Source organism: Ascaphus truei, unplaced genomic scaffold (assembly GCF_040206685.1).
Source record: "Ascaphus truei isolate aAscTru1 unplaced genomic scaffold, aAscTru1.hap1 HAP1_SCAFFOLD_1701, whole genome shotgun sequence".
NCBI lineage: Eukaryota > Metazoa > Chordata > Amphibia > Anura > Ascaphidae > Ascaphus > Ascaphus truei.
In genome coordinates this window covers 35,459-46,539 of record NW_027454597.1, presented here as the reverse complement: position 1 = coordinate 46,539, position 11,081 = coordinate 35,459, and the positions used below count along the sequence as shown (strand labels likewise).

Here is an 11,081-nt window from a genome sequence, read left to right as displayed (position 1 = left end):
TTAGTGTAATTTTCAATCCCCAATATAATAGTGGTTGGATGGTAATGTTAATATAATATCCGTCTTACCAGGTACAAGGAGATGGTGTCTGAGAAGAGCAGACAGGAAGCCCTTGAACGAGAAGAGGAGCATAAATGGAGACATGACAACTCCGATGGAGTGCAGAAAGCAGAAGAAGAGGAGAAAGGAGGGAGAAGGCAGAACGCGGTGGGGCAGGGGGAAGCAGAGGTGATGCCCGCGAAGGAGAATCCAGGGGAGAGCCTAGAGAGCAAGGAGAAGCTGACAGAGTAAGGACCTGCAGATATGTGGCATATCGGTCTGTGTGTACTTGTATCTGTATGATTCACTTATCAGAGAGAATGACTAAGCATGGACTTCCCTCCCATCCATTGCCCATTTTTTGTAAGATAAGATCTTGTTTGCCTTTGCAGTTACTGCATGACTTTGGGCACTATTGCTGTGTACAAGCACTCCTAAATCCTTCTCCATCAAGGATTCCTCCCAATTTATCCCCATTTAATTTGCAAGTCTCCTGTTTATTCTTGTTTCTCAAATGCATAACCTTACATTTATCTGTATTAAACCTCATCTGCCATTTACCTGCCCAAGTTTCCAGTCTCCCCAAGTCCTTCTGGAGAGAAATTACATCCTGCTCTGATTCTACTACCTTACACAATTTAGTATCATCAGCAAAGATTAAGACTTTGCTCTCGATGCCATCCTCAAGGTCATTAACAAACAAGTTAAAAAGCAGGGGTCCTAGTACCGATCCCTGAGGTACTCCACTCACGACTTTAGCCCAACCTGAAAAAGTTCCATTTACGACAACTCTATGTTGTGTATCCTTCAACCAGTTTTCAATCCAGGTGCAAATATTTTTAGAGTCCAATTTGCTTTATTTTGTACATTAACCTCTTGTGTGGAACCGTATCAAAGCCTATGCAAAATCTAAGTAGATCACAATAATTTAGTATTTTCTATAAATATTTTTTAGTGTAATTTTCAATCCCCAATATAATAGTGGTTGGATGGTAATGTTAATATAATATCCGTCTTACCAGGTACAAGGAGATGGTGTCTGAGAAGAGCAGACAGGAAGCCCTTGAACGAGAAGAGGAGCATAAATGGAGACATGACAACTCCGATGGAGTGCAGAAGGCAGAAGAAGAGGAGAAAGGAGGGAGAAGGCAGAACGAGGTGGGGCAGGGGGAAGCAGAGGTGATGCCCGAGAAGGAGAATCCAGGGGAGAGCCTAGAGAGCAAGGAGAAGCTGACAGAGTAAGGACCTGCAGATATGTGGCATATCGGTCTGTGTGTACTTGTATCTGTATGATTCACTTATCAGATAGAGTGACTGAGCATGGACTTCCCTTCCATCCATTGCCCATTTATTGTAAGATAAGATCTTGTTTGCCTTTGCAGTTACTGCATGACTTTGGGCACTATTGCTGTGTACAAGCACTCCTAAATCCTTCTCCATCAAGGATTCCCCCAATTTATCCCCATTTAATTTGCAAGTCTCCTGTTTATTCTTGTTTCAAAAATGCATAACCTTACATGTATCTGTATTAAACCTCATCTGCCATTTACCTGCCCAAGTTTCCAGTCTCACCAAGTCCTTCTGGAGAGAAATTACATCCTGTTCTGATTCTACTACCTTACACAATTTAGTATCATCAGCCAAGATTGAGACTTTGCTCTCGATGCCAACCTCAAGGTCATTAACAAACAAGTTAAAAAGCAAGGGTCCCAGTACCGATCCCTGAGGTACTCCACTCACGACTTTAGCCCAACCGGAAAAAGTTCAATTTACGACAACTCTATGTTGTGTATCCTTCAACCAGTTTTCAATCCAGGTGCAAATATTTGTAGAGTCCAATTTGCTTTTAACCTCTTGTGTGGAACCGTATCAAAGCCTATGCAAAATCTAAGTAGATCACAATAATTTAGTATTTTCTATAAATACTTTTTAGTGTAATTTTCAATCCCCAATATAATAGTGGTTGGATGGTAATGTTAATATAATATCCGTCTTACCAGGTACAAGGAGATGGTGTCTGAGAAGAGCAGACAGGAAGCCCTTGAACGAGAAGAGGAGCATAAATGGAGACATGACAACTCCGATGGAGTGCAGAAGGCAGAAGAAGAGGAGAAAGGAGGGAGAAGGCAGAACGAGGTGGGGCAGGGGGAAGCAGCGGTGATGCCCGAGGAGGAGAATCCAGGGGAGAGCCTAGAGAGCAAGGAGAAGCTGACAGAGTAAGGACCTGCAGATATGTGGCATATCGGTCTGTGTGTACTTGTATCTGTATGATTCACTTATCAGAGAGAGAGGCTGAGCATGGACTGGTCATGTCTGCGATATGTTTCCTGTATAGTAATATATATTTTTCCTTACTAAAGGAATGTATATTTATTTATAATACATACACCTTCAAAATGCAGAAGTATGTATATGAATTTGTACATGCATACAAATATATGTGTGTGTGTGTCTGTGTATGCATACAAATAGGGGGTATATATACACATCTGTGCAAGGGGGTTGAAATACATGGATGAGGGGGGGGGGTTGGAAATACAAGCAGGGTGTGTGTATATATGTGTGTTGTTTCACCTTCCAGGCACAAACTCCAGAGGAACCCGTCCAAGATCAGCGAAGCCAGCACCATCCAGAGCCCCTGCGACTTGGCGGGAGGGAGGAAGGTACATAGGGAGGGGGAGGGAGGAAGTTATATCAGGGGGAAGGGAGGGAGGAAGGTACATCAGGGGGGAGGGAGGGAAGAGTGTGAGCTGTGTGACGTGTCAAACCCTCTTGCAGCGCTCACATGTTACACCCCCCATTCTCTCACCCCATCCTCAACCGCAACCCGCTTCTGTCTCACCCTCCCTTCTCACTCGCCCCCTTTCTCTCTCGCCCCACCCTTTTCTCTCCCCCCCACCCTCCCTTCTCTTTTGCCCCGGCCTTCTCTCTCGCCCCGACCTTCTCAATCCTCTTGGGTAACAGAGGGAACACCTCTTTGTTGCCGTGGTAACACTGATCCCTCCCTCAGAACCTGGGAAACCATCACTTCGGGGTGCACGTGGGGGACCTGATCAGTGAGACGTCCTCGGTGCCCGTTGTCATGGAGATGCTCTTAGAGTACCTGGAGATGTACGGCCTGCACACGGAGGGCATCTACCGGAAGTGTGGGGCAGCCAATCGCATGCGAGAGCTCAAACAGTCCCTGGAGAACGGTGCGCTGGGATTGTGAGGGAACCGGGGGAGGCACACATTTAGGCTGAGATTATACCATCTCCGACGGGGCGGCAGTGTGATCTGGTGATGTCATCCTATCGATGCCGCCAAGCGGCATGTTGAACTGCAGGCAGGAGACAAGCAGAGGAGACAGGGAGGTGTGGCGGAGGCGTGGCTGTGAGCGGTTCGCCCTCATTGGCTGAACCGCTCACGTGACACGGCCGTCTCCTGCTCAAAACAAAATTTCCTGTCTGCTCTCCAGTCTGCCGCCCTGCAGTTCCAGGCAGCGAGCGCGGAGTGCGAGGTATGTTTACCTTAATTGGATTGCAGCAATTTGTTTTTGAGCCGCGCAACGCTGCCGGACAATTTTGGTATAATCACGGCCTAAGGGACAAATAAGATATTATCATTTAAATGTGCAATCCCTGGCAGTTCACAATGAAACTACATTTTTGTAAAGAATGTCATTTTCCTGTAACATACAGTAACTGGGCTCAAAGCAAAACATTGGCTGCTGTCATTATTTGGGAAATAAAGCATTTAAAGGAGGGAGGATGCTTCTCAGCAGTGTTTACTCAACCTCTGGCCTCCCTGTGAGAGCCAATAAAGATAAGGGAGGAGGGGGCTTTGCCTGTGCAAACTCCTGTTCAGCACATGGTGAAATCAGACAAAAGGGAAGCCAGAGGAAATCGCCCCCCCCCTCCCAAATCTCAGCTCATCGTGTTTACAAAGGAACTTGAAATAATGAATAATAAATACTTATAGGTGTTATATATTTTTGTTTTTTTAAAAAGGCATAAGTCACCCAGGTGTGACCCCTTAAACATCTCACGGTCAGTAGTACATTTTGGTCCTAGGAGGGACTGACCCTTTAAACAGTGGAATAATATACAGGCAGTCCTCGGTTATCCGACACAATGCGTTACTCAAAATGGCGTTGGATAGCGAAACGTTGTAAAGCGAAACACGTTTTCCCACAGGAACACTGTTTAAATGAAAGGTTCCGTTCCTGAAGGCATTTTTAACACTAAAATACACCAAATATTTTACACAGGCAATAAGATATGCAGCACACACATACATTATATAGTGTATATACTGTATTATATATATATATATATATATATATATAATATAACATAATAAATAATATATTATGTAATATAATATAATATTATATATATGCTCTTACGACGCTTTGCAACGTTGTTTATGTGTATATATATATATATTTATACATACACACATACACATAAACAACGTTGCAAAGCATCGTAAGAGCGCTGGATAAGCCGTTTTGGCGTTGTAAAAATGAACATAGGTATGCATTGCATAGCGCTGGATAAGCCATTCGTTGTAAAGCGAAGCGCTGTAAAACGAGGACTGCCTGTAATCGTCTTTAACACATTTAATTACTCTTAACTTTTTTCCTGGCAGACTACACAACGACACACTTCAGCTTACCAAAATGTTTTCATAAGGCCAGGTCCCCGCTGGCTACTGCAGCGACCGCTGTGGCGGACGCTGCAGGGACAAGAGCCGCCCCACAATGGGGCCGGGCCCGCTGCGAGTTTTTGAGGTACACATGAAAATTGAGATAGGAACTAGCGACAGAGCGCTAGGCCACGCCCACCGGCGGTTTAGCCAATGAGGGCGAACCTGCCAGGTGATGTCATGGCCGCGCCCCAGTAATGCCCCCCCCCCTGTCTTTCCCCTTGCAGCTCTCTGTAGACCGGAGAATTCGCAGGTGCGTGCAGCGCAGGCAGCGTGGCCGCAGCCTAATACTTATTTTTGTGAGGAGAAAAAAAACAATATTTCCATGTATCTAAAATGTTTTCTCTGTATTTGTGCTCCGCGGATAGTGCCTATAAAAGGGTGATGGGGATCGGTCCTCTTGTTTTCACACATGTTTTCTGTCTCCCTTCTGGACAGACCCCAGCTCTGTGAAACTGGATAATTACCCCATCCACGTCATCACTGGCATCCTGAAGCAGTGGTTGCGTGAGCTCCCGGAGCCACTCATGACCTTCGCTCAGTACAACGAGTTCCTACGAGCCGTGGGTAAGTGCAGAGAGGAAGGTAACCCTCCCTCTGTAGAGTCGCGGGGCTTAGTGACAAATTGCAGAGAGGATCTCCACTGCAGAACACGAAATCCTGGATGGGCAGGAGAGATCTACAGTACCTTTGTGCTTTATCCTATGGTGGGAGGCGTAGACTCCATTGGCCAGAGATACTTTGTCACCCTGAGGTGAAAGGGAGCGATGCCGTATGCGCCTTATTTTTGGGTCACACTCAGTGGAACATCTACTCGGTCTGTTTCATTTTAATGTTGGAGGGACAGACTCCACCGGCTAAAAGTCCCTTTTGTTTGTGTCACTGTGGAAAGGGAGATATTGCATGGGCCATAGGCCTCTTATCTCTGTGTTAGACTTGGTGAACAGAAATCCTTTCAGTCTTTGTCACTCTGCTGGTGAAGCGACAGACTCAGTGGGCCATAAGTTATGTCTGTACGTCTGTCAGCTTCAAGTTGAGGGACAGACCACATGGGCCATAGGTCTCTCCTGTTTGTCACTGTCACCCAGTGGTTGGTGTGACACACTCCATGGGCCATAGGACTATTATGTCTGCCTCTTTTTACCAGGGGTACGGACTCTGGGTCAGGCTCAGTGGGACATGGGTGCCTTCTGTCTGTGCCACTGTCACCTGCAGTGGGAATGACAGGCGTCATGGTCCATGGTCCCCTTTGGTCTGTGATGCTCTGCAGTAGGAGAGTCAGACTCCAGGATCTGTGCCACACTAGACGAACAGACATTTACTTCTTTATCTCCACTAACCCTTGTAGCGCCTGAGGGGTCTGCCATGCACTGCAGAACAAGGTGTCCGGCCTCTCTAGCACTGAAGGTGTTTAGTAAACCTCTCCCACGTCTCCGTTACCCATCTATTGCTTTGCCTTCTCCCTTTAGAGCTCCCTGGGAAGCAGGAACAGCTGTGTGCCATCTACAAAGTTCTGGGACAGCTTCCCCAGGCCCATTACAACACTCTGGAGAGGCTGATCTTCCACCTTGTCAAGTAAGATGCAGGAGAGGTTGCAAACCCCTTTGTGTGATTGCAGGGGAGGATGCAGACCTGTAGTGCTCAATGTCAGTGTGCTGCTAGGAGTGTTCCTGGGCATACAGGAGCGGGCCCCAACTCTGTGTTCAAATGAGTCCCTCACTTGTCAGTGTATTGTTTTAATACACATAATATAATTTTAAATCTAAGATTTAATCAACCTAAATTCTGTGTGCATCTCCCCGGAGATAATCAGTCTGTAGACTTTCGTACACTTTTTAAATGGCTGTTTCCTCTCTTATAGACGTACGGATGAGGCCTGCATCAGAGAATCGGGGATTGTGTGTGTTATTTATTCCCAATACTGTATATATGTATTATTTATATGGCATTATATATATATATATATATATATATATATATATACACATACACACACACACACACACACACACACACACACACACACACACACTTTGCCTTTAACCCTTTAACCCCAAGAGGACTTGCTAAGCAATAGCAAACCCAATGTATTGTCCCCCCCCACAGACCACAGATGGAGAGAATGTATTGCTTTGCACAGGGATTCCTTCCTGTGTCTTCCTGCATATAGTGAGGTGTGGCTGTGTAACCACAGGGCATTTTCCTCATATCTGTAAGCAGTGCTGGCCGCTCAGGAATCACATTAGTTAGGAAGAATGTACAGATCCATTATAGCAAGGGTGCTCAACTCCAGTCCCGAAGCCCCCTCCCCCCCCCAACAGGTCAGGTTTTCAGGATATCCCAGCTTGAGCACAGGTGGCTCAGTCGAAGCCTCTGATAGAGCCACCTGTGCTGAAGCAGGGACTGATTGAGCCACCTGTGCTGAAGCAGGGATATCCTGAAAACCGGACTTGTTGGGGGAGCTTGAGGATGGGAGCTGAGCCCCATTGCATTATAGGGAAGTGCAGAGATGAAGAGGTGCATGTTACAGTGCTCTAATAACTGGGCAGTGAGGGTCACACCTGGAAGGCTCCGTCTGCTAAGCAGCCCTGGAAACACGGGCTCAGATAGCCCCATGCCTGCTGAGAGCCCAGCAGGGCAATGCATTGTGGGGCATTCTCTAACGCCACCCTATTTTGCAGAGTGGCTGTGATGGAAGATGCGAACCGCATGTCCTCAAATTCCTTGGCCATCATCTTCGCGCCCTGCCTCCTGCGCTGTCCAGCCAACTATGACCTACAGACCACCCTGAAGGAGGTTTCCAAAACCATCACGTAAGGTTTCGATTATGCCGGCGTTTTTTGGTAAAATCACAGCCTAATTCAGGCGCCCGCCTGTCCCTTTCCTTCCGCCCATTCAGGGCATGTTATTTATTTGCTTCGATATGAGCTGTTGAAATATTGAAGGACCGGGAAGTCAGAATGTCGCTCCCTCCCAGGCCCAGCGCAGTCTCAAAGTTACCGTCGTGATCTGCGCTGCTGCAGATTGAGACAATCAAGGGAGCAAAATACTGTTATGCGCTAAACTCGTGTAGGTTTTATTTGGGGGGGGGGTTTCTGCCTTAAAAGAGGTAAAATCTTCTCGAGCAATTCAGCCCGGATAGGGGCCTTGGTCGGAGGCTGCACCCGTTGTAAACGGATTAAGGGAAGGGGAGTCTAGTGGTTAATTCACTGCCTTTGAAGTGGGTGTGCAGTGCCGGCACCATGTGACCACCCAAAAACTGAGATAGTAAGCTCAGAAGACAAGCTCCTGTGTCTGACGCTGCGGTGTGTAGTACCGGATAAGACGACTTTCTCGTATGATCTGCACAGTGATTCTGTCCTATCCCCGTGGGCCCTGCTGTCGCACTTCAGAGCTGTAATCTCCCGTGTTCTCATGTTTCCATAAGAAATGTTTTTGTTTTCCAGCTAATTGACCAAGTCGCAAACTAATGGTTTCCTGCCGAAGAATTCATTGGGAATACATTTGTGGGGTTTTTAAAGGGAACTTGGGGGAAATAATGAAATAAAACGGGGTGGATATTTTGAAGACTACGGTTTGCCCATCTCAGACGGGGTTAGGGATGCCACCTCTATTCACCCCTTCCTTGCCAGAGGGGTCAGGGACTTGTTATAAAGCAAGGGGTTAAGTGGAAGGCTCTGTAACCCGATTGTCCTTGTGCTTCCCCTGTAGGTGTGTGGAGATGCTGATTAAGGAGCAGATGAGGCAGTACATACTCAAAATTAAGGAGATTGGCATGATGAAAGCAGCAGAGACACAAGCGCTGTGTAGCCTGTCCCTGCTCAAACACAACACGGTGAGTACCCCAAAAAAGCCCTGCAATGTAATGTTTCTGTGGAGGAGGCAGTCACGCAGCCCCTTCTGTGGATGAGATTCCAGACACTCACACGGGGGAGGAGGGGGGGGGGTTAGGGGTGGTGTCCCTCTAGATGTGGGGTCCCACACACACTCAAGGACCCCCTCCAAGATGGGATGGCGGAAACTCACATGGGGGCCCCCTCTGAGTTGGAATCCCAGAAACTCACACCCTTGCAGTTAGGGAGCTGCCCTTTAAAGTGGGAAGTTTCTCCTTGAGTCCCGGTCTAAAAGAACATATTGTAAGTTGGTGAAGTAGTGAGTCGTTGCTTCAGTGTTCAATGCTGGCTATAGAAGCATCTCCTGTATACGCCTGTATCCCCTTCCATGCACGGGAGGGGTTATACATAGATACATTTTTTTAATGAGTTAATTCTTGGGATATTTGTATGCAAAACCCGACTTCCACATCAGTATTCTGCTCCCTGAAGACAGTTTTCCTTTCTCTGACAGCCTTGGCCTGTACATTTAGGATTTATTTCTCCTTATGAAGGGATCCTGGTTGCTCCACACCGCCCTCTCCCTTGCACGCCTGGAATTGCTTCTCCCGCGGTTTGGAGCACAAGTTGGGTTTCCCTGTGATAAGAGTGGAATCCAATAATACTTGTCACATATTTATTTTAGTATAGCTATCAAAGTTTAATTTGACTAAATACCAATATTACATTCATTTTTTTTTTAGGTGGAATGCGCCCCGAAGGGATCTCCGTGTTCTAATATTCTCTGAATATATCCCAGGTAGCACACACCTCTCTATATTAATACTCGGTGAGTTATGTCTGTCTATCTCTCTGTCTATTTCTCAGTCTATGTGTCTGTCAGTCAGTCTGTCTCTGTCTGTGTGTCTGTCTGTGTCTCTCTGTGTGTCTGTCTCTCAGGCTCTCTTTGTGTGTGTCTCTCTGTGTGTGTGTGTGTGTTTGTGTCTCTCTCTCTCTGTCTCTTTCTTTCTGTCTCTCTGTGTCTCTCGCTCTGTGTGTGTGTGTCTCTCTCTGTCTCTCTCTGTGTGTGTCTCTTTCTCTCTCTGTGTCTCTCTCTCTGTGTTTCTCTTTCTCTCTCTCTCTGTCTCTTTGTGTCTCCCTCTCTCTCTGTGTCTCTCTGCGTGTGTGTGTCTCTCTCTCTGAGTGTGTGTCTCTCTCTCTGTCTCTCTCTGTGTGTGTCTCTTTCTCTCTCTGTGTCTCTCTCTGTGTTTCTCTTTCTCTCTCTCTGTGTCTCTTTGTGCCTCTTCTCTCTCTCTCTGTGTGTGTCTCTGTGTGTGTCTCCCTCTCTCTGTGTGTGTGTTAGAATCACGGCTAGGCTCCGCCCCCTGACGCGGTACACGGCGGTGCCCGCAGCGTGCGCAGACCCCTTTCTGCGCGTGTGCGCCAGCCAACCAGAACAACTTATTTAAGGAATGAATCCATAAATAAATCAATGAATTGGGCACGTATCAATGCACACCAAGGGAGGAGAATGAAGTATCAATATATCAGAAAATATTTTAATTCCCATTCAATGTTCATACCCCTTGGATGGACTGGATCTAAGGTGAAAATCCAATACATTTCTCTTCGATTGAGGAAATTAAGTCTGTCTCCTCCCCTGGTATGTGGAGACACATGTTCCAAACCAGAGAAATTAACATTAATTATACCGCCTTGCAAACAGCTTGAGAAATGTCTGGATACTGGATGAGACAGATCATGTCTTGTGATTAACCGAACATGTTCAGATATCCTAGTTTTCAAGGGTCTGATTGTACGACCCACGTAACGTTTGCCGCAACCACACCAAAGTGTGTAAACGACAAAACTTGTATGACAATTAATAAAAGTTTGAATTTTATAACAGTTTTTTGACTGTGCGCTTTTTACTTTTTTTAAAGGTCTGGCATACTGACAGAAATTACAATGGCCGCAACAGAAAAACCCATTGGGGCTGCCACGGATATGACTACTCACTAATGGACTGAAATACACTTGGGGAAATCGATGATACAATCGTTTTAGCTTTTTTGAAGACTATTCTTGGTCCTTCTTGCAGAATACGTCTAAGATCTGCATCTAGTTTTAATATGTCCCAATGGTTTTTTTATGATGGTACGGATTTGGTTAGCTTGTTTATTAAATTGTGTAATGAATAAAGGTTTCTGAAAACCCTGTTTGATGTCTTTATTGTGAGTTTTATAACAAACTAAATATTTTCTATCAGTGAATCTAGCTTGTTCAAATGCGGATTGTATATCATCCATGGCGACCATGTGGTCCGCCACCGGACAAAATCTTGTCGCCCGTGGCGATCGGGTTTGTTGACCACTGTGTATTATACATATATAAAATCAATGTCAATCTCTCCTGAGCTTGTGTTGAACGGAGTACATTTATAGCGTGACCCATGTCATTGTCCTGTAAGAATAAAATAAATAAATACGTTTTGCTTCACCCCTGCTCAACACAAAAACTTAAATTTTCATAGAACCGTAG

At 46.0% G+C, this 11,081-nt stretch overlaps 1 protein-coding gene across 3 annotated transcripts; it reads left to right on the top strand.

The window, feature by feature from the left end:
- The first annotated feature begins 1,067 nt into the window (after window positions 1-1,067).
- LOC142476755 (unconventional myosin-IXb-like) lies at window positions 1,068-10,757 on the top strand. Of its 3 annotated transcripts, XM_075581921.1 has the most exons (10): window positions 1,068-1,277; window positions 2,040-2,255; window positions 2,621-2,702; window positions 3,050-3,233; window positions 5,167-5,295; window positions 6,198-6,303; window positions 7,410-7,541; window positions 8,440-8,563; window positions 9,305-9,390; window positions 10,484-10,757. In XM_075581921.1, exons 1-9 carry the CDS (start codon window positions 1,072-1,074, stop codon window positions 9,347-9,349), a joined length of 1,224 nt encoding a protein of 407 aa, XP_075438036.1. In that variant the 5' UTR covers window positions 1,068-1,071; the 3' UTR covers window positions 9,350-9,390; window positions 10,484-10,757. The 3 variants fall into 3 exon arrangements, with proteins under 3 accessions (XP_075438036.1, XP_075438035.1, XP_075438037.1); XM_075581920.1 differs by lacking the exons at window positions 9,305-9,390; window positions 10,484-10,757 and having other exon boundaries at window positions 8,440-8,644; XM_075581922.1 differs by lacking the exons at window positions 2,040-2,255; window positions 9,305-9,390; window positions 10,484-10,757 and having other exon boundaries at window positions 8,440-8,644.
- Window positions 10,758-11,081: the final 324 nt, after the last annotated feature.